This window comes from Castor canadensis, chromosome 2, assembly GCF_047511655.1.
Source record: "Castor canadensis chromosome 2, mCasCan1.hap1v2, whole genome shotgun sequence".
NCBI classification, from domain to species: domain Eukaryota; kingdom Metazoa; phylum Chordata; class Mammalia; order Rodentia; family Castoridae; genus Castor; species Castor canadensis.
The window spans coordinates 124378844-124396889 of NC_133387.1; the positions used below are offsets into that span (position 1 = coordinate 124378844).

At 36.7% G+C, this 18046-nt stretch overlaps 1 protein-coding gene across 1 annotated transcript; it reads left to right on the plus strand.

Annotated features, from left to right (window-relative positions):
- Nucleotides 1-12812: 12812 nt before the first annotated feature.
- Nucleotides 12813-13748, plus strand: LOC109678147 (olfactory receptor 4F6-like). Its single transcript, XM_020153809.2, is given in 3 exon segments — nt 12813-12948; nt 12951-13488; nt 13490-13748. Coding segments are annotated over 3 exon segments (933 nt in total).
- The last annotated feature ends 4298 nt before the right edge of the window (nt 13749-18046 follow it).

An 18046-nucleotide genomic window follows, 5' to 3' on the forward strand; every position in this document is an offset into this window, starting at 1 on the left:
ATACTTTAACAATAAACAAAAAGCATCTCTACACTCCATGGCAATGGGAAAATAAAGTCTTTGAAATTTTGGATCTCTATTGGTATTCTGTACTGGGTTATATTTAGTATTCATCATGTTATTATATGTCTGTAATTCCAGATCAAAATGAAAAGAGGGAGTCAAATTGGAGATTCCAATGGTTCAGACCTGTGTTAGACATTTAACACAAATTATCTAACACTAAGGATAATTCTGGGCAGTGAGTGTTTTTACCTTGATAATTTTAATGAATTAAGAGAAGTGCTTTTTTCTCATTCCTTTTGTAATTATGTATAAAATGCTTCAAACCAAAGCTGATTTTCACCTTAATCCTCCACTTCTAATATTCTTAACCCCTCAATAGGTGCCAAACAAAGAACATGTCCAACAATTTAGTTTTGGATACTAATATTTTCTGCTTTTTCCTCTTTCAACCTGGTTAATGTCCTTTTCTCAAACCATCTGCCAAACTTCCATAATGAATCATTGGTTTGATGTTTGTTTTCACCTTCTTCCTTTAGTATCTACTTTGATTCCTGTGTCCTTTGGCTACTTAAAAAATTCTTGGTTGTATAGTGGTTGAATTGTGGGATCTTAGAACAGGATTTTTAGAGGTCATTCATTCCTACTTGTTTATTTTATGATGATAAGACTCAGTAACAGAGGTGCTAGATGATAGATTTAGGTTAAGAATCTAGACTTCTCACTTTTGGATTAAATTTTTTTTTAATATTTAACCCCACTTGCTTGTTTGAGTTCTTGATCTTTCTTCTAACAGAAGACACTTATAGCTTTTTAATACTTTCCTATTTCTGATCCCAGTGATAACAGAAGTGACAGAAGTGAAGTCAATACTCTTCTCCTTGGCATCAATTTCATAGTTATTCATTGTTTCTGAGATTGTTGGCTCTTTTCTTGGACCAGGTCCTAAGTATTTTATAGATATGTGATTATATCATCTCATGTCCTTAGTCTTACCTATGGCTTTTATTTATGCTGCTTTTTTAAAATCTACAATTCACCAGTATTCTTCAGTAAGGCTCTTCTACCTGAAAAACACTCTAAAGGGTGTCCATGATCCCTTTCCTGTTTCTACCAAGACCTGGCAGTTATCTTATGTAATTTTCAAGAATTTCAGGTGTGACTAATACTATATTCCTTATATGTTTATACTTCTGCTTCTCTTGACAATCTCAAGAAATGCTTCTATGGATGCTAGCCTCATGAAATTGTGTGATTCTTTGACTTCCTTTTTGGCAAATGGAAACTTAAACTTTATGCCAAATAAAATTCAGAGAAGATGTATTAACAGTTTAATTTGCAAGCCTGGTTGAAACTGCCATAAGTACTTTCTGGTTTGTCTATCCCCACAGGATTTTAAAAGCCCACTCATTGTTTTTGTCCAATTACCATCACATCCACTACCACTGCTATCTTCACAGTTTTCAAAACCAACAATGACAATCATTGAATGCTTAAGATGTGTCAGGTAATATCCCAAGATTTTTACAGATATTAGTTAATTTAACTCTAACAGAAACCAGGCAGATAATATTCTTTCTTATTTCATGGTTAGGATGCCAAGACACAGGTATATGTAGTAACTTGTCTGGGGACACCAGGGCTGGGATGGACATCCTGATGCTCTGCTCCAGCACCTCTGCTCTTGATCACTACTCTGCCGCCTCCCAGGATAGTGGTCCTTTCACCTGTACTCCTAAAATCTAAATGCATGTTTTCTGTCTGTAGGTAACAGCATAAAATAGCAAAGCTAAAACATGAGTTAACTCAATAAAATATGCTATTTAAGATCTTTGTTCTGAAAGTCATTTTAATGTACCATTAGATTTTTCCTCTATTTGCCAAAGATAGTGAAATTCAGAATTGAATTTTATAGTAAAATAAATTTTGTATTCTTCTATGTAAACACAATTATACATAAGTGGAGAGCAGTACACTCTCTACTCCTTGGAGATGTTTAGTCCATGATAGAGTCATGTTATTTGAGAAAAGTCTTAAAGCCATTGGTTTCTTCATTTTCATAGAACCAGACTTTGCATTATTGCTGGCAGAAGATAAGCCAATTCTAATTAATGTTTGACAGATAGAAGTGACTGTCAAAGTTCCTCTATGCTGGTTAGCCCATTCTGTCTCTCAAGGAATAGTGATGTAAAAAGTTGGGTTTCAATCAGAAGATTAGAATTAGGTCAGTCATCTTCCACAGGCATTAAACAGTATCCAGAATAACTTGATGTAAATAATAAATAACACATAATTATAAACTTCTAGGATATCACTGCCTTGTGGAGGAGAGGGATATGGCAACAAATTACAACAGTGCACTGGATATGATTCATATCTGTGATTTACCTATGTACCTATATGTTATCAACTCTACTGTGTTGACCATTTCACAATGTGTACATATATTAAAGCATCACATTGAACATCGTGAATATATTCAATCCTTATGCCTCAATAAAGCTGAGGGCAAAGGAGAGTCAGATAGAAACTTGCTAGCTAGATGTGAAAGGGAATTCGTGCCGGGCAAACCTGAAAGGTGTGTTATACTGTGAAAGAAAATGTGTTCTCCAGGAGCACAGAACATCTGCAGAGCTGGCAGAGGCCATATGGACACATACACTGGGTTAGACTAAGAGTAGTAGCAGGTAATGGGAGATACGTGAACATGACAGTGACATGGCTAGATTCAAGCTTTTGAAGATCAAATCTGAGACCGCTGATGCTAAATGTAGTAACAGGATGCAAGAGAGGGCTTTTGTGGTGCAAGTAAAAACCACCAGAATGAACTAAAGGAGCAGAAGTGGTAACAGAAAGAAGAGGAGAGTTCAAGATAAATTGCTTTGACTTAGTGATTATTCCTACTGATTGCAAAGGAGTGTTAAAGGTAAGTCCAAGATTTGGGAGTAATATCAATTAACCTCAGTAGAGTAAATGTTAGATAACTGAACAAATTGGATTTCTGTGCACCTGTTATATGATTTGAAATTAGATAAATATAAATCTGCCATTATAAATTATGGCAAGTCTGTCAACTTGTGTCTTGCAAATCATAGTTTTAGACAAGAGACTTTGAATTTACTCCAAAGCATTTGTAGTTATTTTTAAATGACTTAAACAATTTAAAAATGTCTCTTAGAACTCCCCTGTAAAATCAGCTTAAGACATTATCAAATTTCTTGTGATGGATATTCTAAGGAACTAATGACTTCTGCATGGTTTATAGTGGTTTCCTTGTTTTCATTGTCATTAGTGGTATACTTAATGAAAGTTTTCCATGGACAGTCTCATTTATTTGTAACAATTCTATGAAGCATGTTGTAAAAGTGCTAAACGTGGAGGAGTAAGATGACTTTATCATTTTCTTACAGTTTCCATGTTGTGGGAATTGTATCATTTCAGGTGCTGGAAGAGTAGTCTATGAGATGTAAACCCTCATCCTTGTGTTCAGGCCAGCCTGTGCATCTTCATGGAGCATGAGACTCACCCAGAGAAGCAGTAACCCTGCATTTGTGGTGAATTCACCAATTGGGAACCAAAAACTCTTATTTTTTAGATTTGGACATGTTACAAAGTTTTTAAACTGATATGTAAAACCATGCATGATGTATGTATTGAGGGGTACATGCAATGTTTCCAAGTAAACATATGTTGTGCATACCTCAGATCAGTAAAACTTATGTATTTCCTCAAATGTTTATTATTTCTTGATGGTGAAAGCACTCAGAATCCCTTCTTCTAACTTTAAATCTGCAGGTTATATTTGTCATCTAAGTCATCCAGGGTCCTGCAGCACTCCAGAACTTCTCACAGACTGGAGCTAGCCACTGGTGAGCCTTGCATGGCTGTCTTTAATAGTTTTCATCTGGGAGGGAGCCTGCTGCTCTTAGCATGAAGCTTCTTTTATGTTTGTTTGGTTTTTTGTTTTGTTGGTATTGTTGTTTGGTGGGACTGGGGTTTGAACTCAGAGCTTCACTCTTACAAAGCAGGCTCTCTACTGTTTGAGCCACACCTCCAGTCCATGATGTTGTTCTGCATTTTTTTTTTGCAGTTGGGATCTCACAAGCTATTTGCCTAGGCTGGCCTTGATCCATGATCCTCAGAATCTCAGCCTCCCCAGTAGCTGGGATTACAGGTGTGTGCCACAAGTGCCAGGCCAGCATGGAGTTTCTTGTAAGGGATGTTCCCTTGGAAGGCTAACACCTCCCAAAAGCTAGTCTTGGAAGTAACACTCTAAACTGCTAAACCCCAGATATTCTGCTGTGGGATGTCTTTGAAGACCTTGTGTGCAGATACTCCTGTTGCAAGGAGAATGTTATCACCATGATGTTACTTCCTATGGAGAGTACGATTTAAGGAATGTGTTCTTAGGTTAAAGAAACAGAATCTACAGTGCTCTGTTGGGATATCTGATAGGTTTCTAGGTGAGCTATTATTTTATAGAATAAAACAGAGGTCAAAGATTGGCAGAGATACAAGGAGACATGTGGATCATAACTCTTAAAAGGAGAGGTTACCTTGAATCATATATTTGTTATTCTTCCTATCATCTCAACTCACAGAGGAGACTTCAAGCGTCTTTATGCTCCACACTTTTGGTCATGTAATTTTGTTCTTTGCTTCTTATTTCTAATGAGCTCATTAATTTTAGAGGTTGCTGTCTTTCAGTCAAGTACATTTTCTCATTTTAGTTTTTGCTGACTATTTTTAACTAAAATTTTTGCTTTCAATTGACTTATATTTGTATATTTATAGATTATGAGGTAAAGATTAAATAAATCTAATTATCATATCCATCCCCTCATGCTAATCAATGGTTATTTCTGTTTTGTTTGCTTTAATATCCCTTTCATTTTATATTTTTATGAGGATATGTTAAAGTACAAGGGGGTAATTTTTACATTTACATAAATGCAAAATCTATACTTTGAACAATTTCACCCCCTCTATTATATTCTCTGAATTGCCCCATAACCCACCTTTTGCAAACAGTATTCAGAAGCTTCCATCATACTATCTTCATACATATCTATGCAACATACCTTCTTCCTGTTCACCCCCCAGTAATGTCTCATTTCTCCATCCCTCCTCCAGATGATTTCCTCCAAGATATTATTCTCTCAATGCTCACATCCCAGTATTTATTATTATTATAACAATCACCATTTTGTGTCTAGATTATACATGAGTGAAATGAAAACGTTTGGTCTTTTGCTTATCTAGCTCAGCATGATTCCATTCATTTTCCTACAAAATAAGAACAATTTCATTCTTATTTGTGGTCAAATAATGGTTCATTATGTACATATAGCACATGTTTCTTATCCATTCATCAGTTTTTGGTCATCTAGGCTGATTCTGTAGCTTTGCTATTGTGAATAGGGCTGCAATAAACATGGGTGTGCAGGTGTCTCTCTTGTACATTGATGTACTGTCCTTCAGATATACACACAAGAGTGGTACAGCAGGGTCATAAGGTAGGTCTTTTTTTAGTTTTTTGAGAAATCTCCATACTGATTTCCCTAGTGGTTACACTAGTTCACATTCCCACCAGCAGTGAGTCAGGGTTCCTTTTTCCCCACATCGTCACCAGCATTTGTTGTCATTTGTGTTCTCGATGATTAATATGCTAACTGGGGTGAGAAGAAATCTTTGTGCAGTTTTGACTTGCTAAGGATGTTGCACATTTCTTCATGCATTTTTAACCATTTGTACGTCTTCACCTGAGAACTCTGCTCAATTAATTGGATTATTTATTCTTCTGTTGTTTGTTTTTTGAGCTCTTTGTATATTCTGTATACTAATCTTTCACTAAGCTTTTATCTGTTTTAAATAGCTGGTAAAGATTTTCTCCCATTCTGCTGGTTGTCACTTCCTTCTGGTAACCATTACCTTTGATGTACAGAAGCTTTTTAAGTTGATGCAATTCTGAAGGAAACTGAAACTAGATCCATGTCTTTCATCCTACACAAATATCAACCCCAAAGTGGACTAAGGACCTTAATCTAAGACCTAGAACTCTGAAACTAGTGCAAGAAAGCAGGAAATACACTGGAACATATTAGCATTGGCAATCACTTCCTAAATTCAGAAACTAAGAGAAAGGATTGACAAATGGCACTACATAAAATTTTAAAACTTTTGTACAACCAAAGAACAAAAGAAGAAGCTACCCACAGAATAAGAGAAAATCTTTGCCAGCTGTACATCTGACAAGGGACTGATAATCAGAATATACAGAGAGCTCAAAAAACTAAACTCCAAAAAAAAAAATCAATGACCTAATGAAGAAAGGGGCAAATGAACTGAACACAGCTTTTTCAAAGAAAGAAATCCAATGGCCAAAAAATACATGAAGAAATGCTCAACACTCCAGCCATGAAAGAAATGTAAATCAAAAGTACATTACAATTCCACATCACTCCTGTTACAATAGCTATCATCAAGAATACTACAATAACAAATGTTGGTGAGGATGTTGGGGAAAAGGAACCCTATAGTGCTGGTGGGAAAGTATGCTAGTGCAATCGCTATGGAAAACAATATGGAGGCTCCTCAAAAAAACTAAAAATAGAACTGCCACATGATCCAGCAATATCACTCCTAGGGATATACCCAAAGGAACATAAGTCAGGTTACAATAAAGACACCTGCACACCCATGTTTATTGAAGCACTATTCCCAATAGCTAAGCTACAGAAACAAGCAAGATGCCCTACCATATGTCAATAGATTAAGAAAATGTGGTATTTACCACTCTTGGGGATATACCCAAAAAACTGTGACACAGGTTACTCCAGAGGCCCCTGCACACCCATGTTTATTGCAGCACTATTCACAATAGCCAAGTTATGGAAACAGTCAAGATGCCCCACTACTGACAAATGGATTAAGAAAATGTGATATCTATACACAATGGAATTTTATGCAGCCATGAAGAAGAACAAAATGTTATCCTTCGCTGGTAAATGGATGGAATTGGAGAACATCATTCTGAGTGAGGTTAGCCTGGCCCAAAAAACCAAAAATCATATGTTCTCCCTCATATGTGGACATTAGATCAGGGCAAACACAACAAGGAGATTGAACTCTGATCACAAGATAAAAGAGAGTTCACACAGGGAGATATGAGGATAGGTAAGACACCTAAAAAATTAGCTAGCATTTGTTGCCCTCAACACAGAGAAACTAAAGCAGATACCTTAAAAGCAACTGAGGTCAATAGGAGAAGGGGACCAGGAACTAGAGAAAAGGTTAGATCAAAAAGAAATAACCTAAAAGGTAACACACATGCACAGGAAATTAATGTGAGCCTGTATAGCTATCCTTATCTCAACTAGCAAAAACCCTTGTTCCTTCCTATTATTGCTTATACTCTCTCTTCAACAAAATTAGAGATAAGGGCAAAATAGTTTCTGCTGGGCATCGAGGGGGTGGGGGGAGAGGGAGGGGACATAGTGGGTGGTAAGGGAGGGGGTGGGGGCAGGAGGAAAATGACCCAAGCATTGTATGCACATATGAATAATAAAAAAATTAAAATTAATAAAAAAAGAAAATGTGGTATTTATTTATATACAATGGAATTTTATTCAGTCATGAAGAATGAAATTTTGTCATTTGCAGGTAAATGAATGAAACTGGAGAACATCATCTTAAGTTAAGTTACTCAGGTGCAGAAAGCCAAAGACCACATGTTTTCTCTTATATGTGGAATATAGACCTAATACAATTATTCTCAATATTATGAAAAACAGGTCACACTAAAGAGAGGGAGGATAAAAGAAAGAAGTTAAGAATGTGAATATGGTTGATGTACTTTCTATACAAGAATGAATATAGAACCTTTAAGCCTGCTGAAATCACTGTAAGAAAGGGACTAAGGCATAAAGAGAGAAAGAGATGAACCAATTTGGGTTATAATACACGGTCATAACACAAGGAAACTTCCAGTATAGCTACCATAAACAAACTAAAATGTCATTTATTTTTCTTTTACAAATCAGAGAACAGGAAGGCAGAACAGGTCCTATACGTGGGGTTGAACGAGTGGGAGGATTAGGATGAATATGATACAAAATCTGTGTGCTTATGTATGTAAATGGAAAATGAGACCTGTTGAAACTACTCCAGGAATAGGGGGAGAGGGGAATAAAGAAGAGTGGTGAAGGGGTTGAATTCAACTGTGATATATTTGATATATTGTAAGAATTTTTGTAAATTCCACAATGTACCCCCAGAACAATAAATTAATTTTAATTTAATAAAAAAGAAACTATATATTTCATTCTTAAGCAGTATCTTCCCTCATAAATAAGAAAAAGAAGAAGGCAAAAAGATTTACAGCTATGCAATTTTTCACAGACACAAAATCCCTACTCTCTCTTCTCGTCCCTCAAGTGAGCCATTGCCAACTCTTTCATTTGGCTGCTGTGGCAAAATTTCTGTGGTCCTTGCAAATAATTCCCTTGGCCAAATGTGATCTGAATCTCAATCCCAGGATTCTACAGCAGCATTTAAGTAGCTTTTCAGGGCTGCTGATTAGATACTGTTCCCTCTATGGAGAAATCACACGTGACTTTTTATGCCAAGCAAGGATAAAATTTCAAAGGCAAGAGCTCTGTGTTTTGTGGTTTTCTAACTCAGTGACAATTTCAACATCAGTCCAGGGAGCTAAGATGAGTGGAAGCTGTCTTTGATGGAGGTCAGAACTCCAAGTGGAAACACACAGACTAGAGGGAGAATTTAACTTAACCAGAAGAAGAAACAAATCACCTTCATTATTCAATTGGAAATTGCAGCAGACTAACAGAAGATAAGTGGGGTCAATTCATGACTCCCTGTTCAGTATTGTGGAGATTACACCAGCAGCATTTGCACAGAAGTCTGGCATGGGAGTCTCCAGCAAAGAATAGAGTGGGAGATTTGTCCAGTTGGAGAAAATGTGAAGAATTTTAGACATTAAAGGAACTAGCTTTGATATACATTTGGGGTTTTAACAATTCTTAATGAATACACAGTAATTGTGAACATTTATGGGCTTACAATGAGATGTTTAGATACAAGTCTACGTTGTGTAAGGGAACAACTCAGGATAATTAACATAACTATTACCTTAAACATTTATAATTTCTTTATCATGAAACAGTCAAAATCCTCTCTTCTGCTATTTTTATAGCTTTAGTAAATTGCAGTCCCATAGGCCACAGAAAAGATGCAAAGTCTGGACCAATAACAGGAAAAGAAATGTACTATAGTGAGGATAACCTGATGATCAGATTGAAAACTTTTCTTGCAAATTTTAGTATGATTCATTTATTCTGATTTTAACTCAACTTTGTTAATAACATAAGAAAAGTTTGAAAAATAGAGGATGACAAGTATCTGAATGACTTCAAACATTGAAGTACTTTTTCAAAACAGCTAGAATTACTGGTAGTAAACTCACATGATTTGTAATTCATTTCCTGACTATTTGGTTTGCATGAGGATGAAAGACCTGGGCAGAGGAGAGTTCCAGCTGGTCAGCTGAAGGTCTCTGTGATCTCTTTCTCCTTTTACATTTTTTGGTGGGAGTGTGGGGAGAGGTTGGTGCTCTGTGCTAAGCAAATATAGGATTCAGGACACTGCAAAGGCAACATAGATTTAGTGTCTTGTCACCACTAATAACTCATTTTTCTTCATGTTAATGAGGTAAGTAGAGAGCTTCACACTTCACTGAAAGATCAAATTCAAAGTATTATTCTGTGATTTCTAAAAATGGTAGTATAGCTATTTTTACTATGTTGTTTCTACTAATCCATGCACACAGGAGATATTTCCACTTTCTTTTGTCGTCCTCAACCTCTTTTTTCAGGGGTTTATAGTTATCCTTGTAAGGTCATTCACATCCTTTGTTAAGTTTACTCCTAGGTATTTGATATGTTTTGAGGCTATTGTAAATGGAATTGTTTCCATATATTCTTTCTCAATTTGTTGATTGTTGTTGTATAGAAAAGCTAATAATTTTTGTAAGTTGATTTTGTATTCTGCCACCTTGCTTAAGCTGTTTATGGTGTCTAGGAGTTTTTGGGTTGAGTTTTTTGGGCCTTTAAGATAGAGCATCATGTCATCTTCAAATAGGGAGATTTTGACAGTTTCATTACCTATGTGTATTCCTTTTATTTCTTCTTCTTGCCTAATTGCTCTGGGGGTGACCAGGAAGTGGTAAATAGGTCAAGTAGAGATTAATCAATTTGGGTTGTATTATACTTGTTCATGGAAGCAATGCCAGGAATCTCTCTGTATAGCTATCCTTATCTCAACTAACAAAATCGCTTTGTTTTTCTTATTATTGCTTATATCTACTCTTCAACAAAATTGGAGAAAAGGGCAGATCAGGTTCTGCCTGGAAGCAAGGGGTGTGGGAGGAAGAGAGAGGGGGCGGGGGCAAAGGGAGAATTGGCCCAAACAATGTATGCACATAGAAATAAATGAATAAAGAAAAAATGGTAGTTATTTTGTGAGGACAAATACCTAGAGACCTTGAGTTTTAGGTACAGACAAAACACAGAGTGGCAGGAAAGTGTACCAGTAACTGTGAGCTTACAAGCCTGTTTTCCAAATTTTTACCAAGACTAGTGATTCACCTTTTAAATTTTGCTAACCTGATAGATAGAAAATACAAATGCTTTAATGATAAAACAAGATGTTGTGTAAAGATTTAGAATTGAGCCAGAAGTGAAAGCTTTGACATAATAACCTACAGCTCCTAACAGAACAACTTAGAGTTTAATCATTTTCTTGGATAATTTGAATCAGTGGGGTGGTTGCTAAGATAATCACTGTAAAAGGAATTTAATTTATTCCAAGCTGGGTTGCTCCTTATGAATGTAACTATCACTTATGCTGTCATCATGAAAAAATGTTTTTTTAAAAAAGAGAATTTAAAGACACATCAGAGAGACATTACTTACAATAACAGAGAGTTTGATAGTATTCCTTGTTAAACAGCTATTTGAATTGTTCTATTATGATTAGGGTTTGGGGTTTGGCTAAAAAAATGTATGAAAATTTTATCCCCTGCAGGCATCAAAGAGGACTTCCTGGAAGAAGGATTGTTGCCAGGTGGGTGCTGGAGGGACTGGGAAGAATTAGAGACACTGGCACCGGAGGCCTGATGAAGCCTGTAGAGAAGACCTGAGTTGAAACTTCCAAGTGTGAGAGAGGGGAAAGTGAGTACCATTTGGAAGCATGTCAGTGAAGAGAAAGTACTTTGGCTCATGGGTGAGGGGCAGATGGGGAGGAGTAATGTGGTTAGCGATTACTTTTGGGAGGAGTTTGATCCTTGTCAATTTGGGAGACAAGCTGTGGTTATACATTTGAATGCTCTGAAAACACAAATTGTATAACTTTACAACCCTGCATACATTTACCCTATCATAAGAGTGAAGCTGATATGTGCTCACTGCAAAAATTTAAGATAGTAAGACCACAAAGTGAGAAATTCTCTTTTCTTTCCTTGCTTTTCAACCCCACTTCCTAGAAATAATTATTGTTAACCTAAATATTTTCTATTATTTATTTGTCTAATTTTAGTCTTAAACATATTGGATAAGTAGGTGCAAAATTCTCCTCTATATATCCTGAGTACAATACATCTACCTCAATATTATAAATGGCTGCATAGTATTCCTTAGAAGGGGAATATTTGATTCTAAAATAAGTTGTTTACCTAGTTTCCTCGTATACATATTGAAGCTATTGTTGGTTATCACTCTTATGAACCATACTTTGGCAAAAATGTTATTTCTTCATCCACTTTGTTCACAGATACATACGTATATTCAGTTTTCCTCCCAGCGGTAGAAGAGGTCAGTCAATGTACATGAGCAATAAAACTTCAGGAGATATTTCCAAATTGGCAAGTGTCAGTTTTCTTTCCCACCATCAGGTACAAGACTGTTTGTTTCCCCTCTTCCTCTTTAAGCCCTGAGTTTTATCAAATGTTTAAATATATCTGCCACACTGACAAGATTAAAAAGCTCGTCTTTTGCTATTTTAGTATGCAGTTACTTAATTATGAATGGGGTTAAACATCTTTATATATAAGTACACACAGTCGTTTCTGAACTCTCTGGTATATCCACTCTTACTTGTTCTCCTTCACATGGGATCTAGGATGACTCTTTATCTAGCTGTCTCTTTTACTCACTGTCTCACATTTTTTCCTCCCCAACCCTTGTCAGAATCTCCTCCACAGACCCATGGTTGTGTCCATTTCTCTAGAACACTTGGTGAGCACCATGACCCAGCATCTTCTGCTCCATTTTTTTTGTCTCCTAAAATAACTCACCCTGTGTTTTCATCTTACAGATAAGAGATATTTACATCTCCAGGTCTACTATATGTATATAAGGATTTTGAAAGAACTTGGCTATAATCCAGCATATGGCATCAATAAACTGGGGAATATTCTAGCTATGAAACCCATTGTCACTTAAGTATTTCACATAATATCCAAACAGCTTTTTAGCTGAGTCATATTGAGATGTGACTATAAAACCATATTTTGAATGCAATAGAAGTATCTATACAGTGAGTTAACCTTTTATATATTTGACAGTAAAATATACAGCAGAAAAATTTTATGAGTTGCTATATGACTAAAACTGTCTCTGAAGGCATAACTTAGTCTTTATCCAGCCTTTTGTCAACCTTGACTTGCCAGGGATTTTGCCAAGATCAGAGCTATTTGTTCTAAATCAGTTTTTCTTTTCTCTCTGACACAGGCAATGGATGGGGCCAACCACTCTGTGGTGTCTGAGATTGTGTTCCTGGGACTGTCCAATTCGTGGACCATCCAGATTTTCCTCTTCCTCTTTTCCTGCTTGTTCTATGTGTCCAGTCTGATGGGAAACTTCCTCATTGTGCTGTCATCTTAGACCCCCATTTACAGTCTCCTATGTACTTCCTGCTAGCCAACCTTTCCAACATCAATTTGATTTTTCGTTCCTCCACAGCTCCGAAGATGATTTATGACCTTTTCAGAAAACACAAAAGCATCTCTTTTGGAGGCTGTGTAGTTCAGATCTTCTTTATTCATGCAGTGGGGGGCACCGAGATGGTGCTGCTCATGGCCATGTCCTTTGACAGGTACGTGGCCATATGTAAGCCTCTCCACTACCAGACCATCATGAGCCCACAAAGGTGTGTCTCGTTTTTAATTGCTTCCTGGATTATTGGTGTGATTCACTCAGTGATTCAGCTAGCTTTTGTTGTAGACTTACCCTTCTGTGGCCCTAATGAATTGGACAGCTTATTTTGTGACCTTCCTCGATTTATAAATCTTGCTTGCATAGAAACCTACACACTGGAATTTGTGGTTACTGCCAATAGTGGATTTATTTCCGTGGCTTCATTTTTAATTCTGACCATCTCTTACATCTTTATTTGGGTGACAGTTAAAAAAAAAATCTTTGGGCAGTTTATGTAAGGCCCTCTCCACTCTCTCAGCTTATGTCACTGTGGTGGTTTTGTTCTTTGGGCTGTTAATCTTTTTCTATACATGGCCATTTCCCACCTCCCATCTGGATAAATTCCTTGCCGTTTTTGATGCAGTTCTCACTCCTTTTCTATACCCAGTCATCTATACCTTTAGGAATAAAGAGATGAGAGTGGCAATGAGAAGACTGTGTACTCAGCTTGTGAATTATAATAAGAGTTCTTAAATGTACTGAGGAATATATGAAGAGGCAAAGCACAGAAGTATTTCAGGCAGATATGTTCATATAAGCAAAGTTAAATTAGCCAGAATGTCAATATCTCCTAATATCTACTAATATGTAATGTGCCCTGCCTTTTTCTCTCTCTCTGGAGTGACTTGTGATGTCCTCTGTTAATGCTGATACAATAGACTTGAAGACTAATGGTTGTGGCTAGTTTATGTCACTAGTGGTCTTACCTCAATATAGAATAGAATAACTGTAAATGTTAAAGAATTCGTTTTTAAACTTAGTATGTGGTTTATTGACCATTACTTCTTTCCAATTTTAAGTAGACTAGCTTACTTTAAAGATAAATACTACTTTTTACTTCATCTGGTTTGTCCTCCTTACTATTCTGCCGATTTATTTTCTATCTCTTCAGCTTATTATTTGCCATTTTCAAGGTCCGGTAAGGAGGTAGAAAACACACTAGTTTTTTTGAAAAGAGGTTTTGATATTATGATTTTTTAACTAAATATAAAACTGTGTTAAGCAATTTTTCATGGAGCCATTGTTTTGGACTAGTCTCCTACACTTGGTCCAAGCAGAACAGACCAAACAAGAATAGATTCACTGTGTTAAGTGCCATGCACTGAAACTGAAATTTGAAATAGGAAAAGGGAAATAAGGACTGGGGATAAGAAAGAGTAATAGAGGGACTGGGGATATAGCTCAGGAGTCAAGTGTCTACCTCACATGCATGGGGCCCTGGGTTTGATCCCAAGTACTGCAAAAACCACAAAACAAAACAAGAAAAGTAATAGGATGAGCATGATCAAAGTACATTGTATTCATGTATGGAAATGTCATAATGAAACCCCTTACTTTGTACAATCTAATAGATGCTAATAAAAATTTAAGTGTGCCAGTTATCAAATAAATCTCGGGAGATTGCAAACAACCTGAGTCAGTTTAATAAGAAAGTCCCCTCTGTTTTAACCCTATAAAGGAAGTCACTGTGAAGCAACAGATCCACTCTTTGTCTTGGATTCTGCTTTTTTCTAGTCCCTTTCTTCCTAAAAAGCCAACTCTTTCTGCTTAGCTCATCCAAGTATTCATTCTGCTTTACACAATGAGGTATTGCTTGATTCTAGAACCACAAATAAAAGCCAATTAAATATTTTACAAAATTTGATGTGATTTTTGTTTTTGACAATTGTTAAGTAATTATTTGAAAAAAGAAAGAACTCTATGATCACACATGTGGCATTTGTGGGACGCAGCTTTCACCTTTAGGGATGGGAAGATAAAGGGAGAATGTTAGGATGATTAAAACTTAGAGTCAAAACTATTCAAAGCTTGGAAGAAGGACCTGTGGAGAAGTAACTGAGGAGTGTGTTGTCTGACGATGCCAGTGTCTCTGCTTCAAGGAGAGTCTGTGGGACAGAGTTCAGCCTCTGAGCACAGGGGCTGTGACTGAGGAGGATGTGAGATATGTTCTTCCAGCACTGGAAAAACTGCAACTGGATTTGACTACTGCTTTAGAAAGGAATCAAGGCTGCTGAGGTTAAGTGCTTGAGTGAATAGAGAGAAAGCAAACAGAGAGGAAGTCCACAGCAAGCGAACAGGAAGGAGGCCTTCTTCCCCTTATATCTTTGCAGTCTCCCTCTAGTGCACTCTAATGGTACAATCTGGAAAAGAGCAGCTGGCGAAAGGAGCTGGCATGGTAGGGAGAGAGGACAGGTACCTTAGAGCTGAAAGATTATTTATGGCATATGCAGTTATTTAGAAAACTTTAAATTTCTACTACACCACAGAGTTTTAAATTTTTAAGTGAATTATAAGTCACCTCAGAGTTCTCTCATTTTAGGGAGACTCATTTCCTGGGTAATTAAGTACCTAGCCCAAGATCATAAAAGCAATGCAGGAAGGTCCAAATCTGGAATCTAGGTTGACAAATCCCTGGTTCCTCACTGTCTTCTTCACTTTAGATCATGTGTCCTTCACTGGTAATTCTGGTGTCCCCATTGGGCCATTTCTCACAGACTTGTATCATATATTGCTCACCTGGTATTTTGAGTGGCCGTCAAACAGCAGTATTTCAACAAATGTCCAATGTCCAAGATAATGTCCACTTAATCTTTATCAAAAATATATTTATTCCTATTTTGTGTTTGTTTTTTCTCTTTTTTGTGGAACTGGGGTTTGAACTCAGGGCTTCTTGCTTGGTAGGTAGGTGCTCTACCACTTGATCTATGCATTCAGTCCTTCTTTTAACTTTTATTAGCCTATAATAGTTGTACAGGAGTTACATTGTGATATTTACATATGTGCATACAATGTATCTTATTTGGGTATTCACCCCTTCCATCATTCTCCCTCTCCCCACCCTGGCTGCCTTCTTGCAACCATTTCAACAGGTTTCATTCTTCTATTTTCATATATGGACAGAAAATACATCCACCATATTCACCCTCATTCACCCTTTCCATATGTCCACCTCCTCCCAGTGGTACTCACTTCCTAAAAAGACCTATTTTACCTTCTTGTACTTCATTTTTTAAGTTTATATTGATGGTCCAAGGGATTTTTGCCTTGGTACTTCAGGTCTATATATATATATATCATGCTTTTATCTAATTAACCCCCTCCACTGTTACTTACTCTCTATCACCATTCTCCTCTAATATTCAACAGCTTAGAGTACAGTACATTATGTTATATTTATATAGATGGGTTATGTCAGTATTTTCATTCTCTAAGATTTTCTTTCCCTGTACCACCTCCTGTAGTACCCTCAGACAGACTCACTAATACAGTTTTGTTCTCTCTCTAAATATATATATGTATGTGTACATATATAAGTATATATATGATCACATATTTTTGTGTACATTTAGCTTATATGTCTAGCTTCCACATACGAGGGAATATATGTGACCTTTGACTTTTTGAGCCTGGTTTACTTCATTTAATATGTTCTCCAGTTCCATTCATTTACCTGCAAAGAACATAATTCATTCTTCTTTGTGGCTGAATAAAACTTCATTGTATATATATATACCATATTTTCTTTATCCATTCATCAGTTGTGGGCATCTGGGCTGTTTCAAAGTTTGGCTATTGTGAATAGCACTGCAAAAAACACGCTTGGGCAAGTGGCTTTATGTTATCCTGGAGCACATTTCTTCAGATATATGTCCAGGAATGGTGTCACAGGATCAGGTTGCAGTTCTATTTTCAGTTTTTTGAGGAGCCTCCATAGTGTTTTCCCATAGTGATTGCAGTAATTTACATTCCCACTAACAGTGCTCCTTTTCCCCACATCCTCAGCAGCATTTGTTGGTGTTTGTGCTATTGATGGTAACCACTCTGACTGGGTCAGGTGGAGTCTCAATGTTGTTTTGATTTGCATTTCCTTTGTGGCCAAAGGTGATGTTTCCTCCAGCCTTCATTGCTCTTGTTATTTTTGAGATAGTGTCCATGCCGGCCTGGATCTCAATCCTCCCAATCTCAGATGATCACTCCCAGCTATTGGTTGAGATGGGATCTTGAGACCTTTTTGCCTAGGCTGGCCACAAACCTTAATCTCAGTCTCCCAAATAGCTAGGATTATAGGATGAGCCTGCAGTGTCTGGTTTCTTCTTCCATTATTTAATAAAGCATTTATTTTGGAATAATTATTTGATTTACAGAAATACTTCAAAGTTGGTACAGAGGGTTCCCTTAAATCTTTTACCCAATTTTAGTTTCCCCTAATGTGACCATTTTACATCCCCATGGTATATTTTCCAACATTACAGTTAACTAAATATAGACTTTATTCAGGTTTCACCAGCTTTTTCACTGATACTTGTTTTCTTTTCCTGAATTCAATCCTTGATACCAAATGCATTCTAGCGTCCTCTGGTTTCTGACAGTGTCTTTATCTACTCTAGTTTTTCATGGCTGTGATAGCTTTGAGGGGTATTAGTCAGTTACTTTGTAGAATGTCCCTCAATTTGAATTTGTTTGAAGTTATTCCTTATCATTAGATTTGGATCCTGAGTTTTGGGGAGGAATATCCAAGAGAAAATATGTCATATCACCTCATTAGTGATGTAAACATGCTTAGTTATCTGATCTTTATAAAAGATAAGTGACTTCTCAGATACTGAATATGTTACCTGCCTTTTCCCCAAAGTTACTGATGGACTTGATCACAGTTCAAAATAATGTCTACATATTATCACTCAGACACTTCTGGAGGTACAATCAAAGCCTTATTTCAACTCCATCCCACCCTGGGTGGGCTGTAGAGGCAAGCCATGTGTATGACTGTT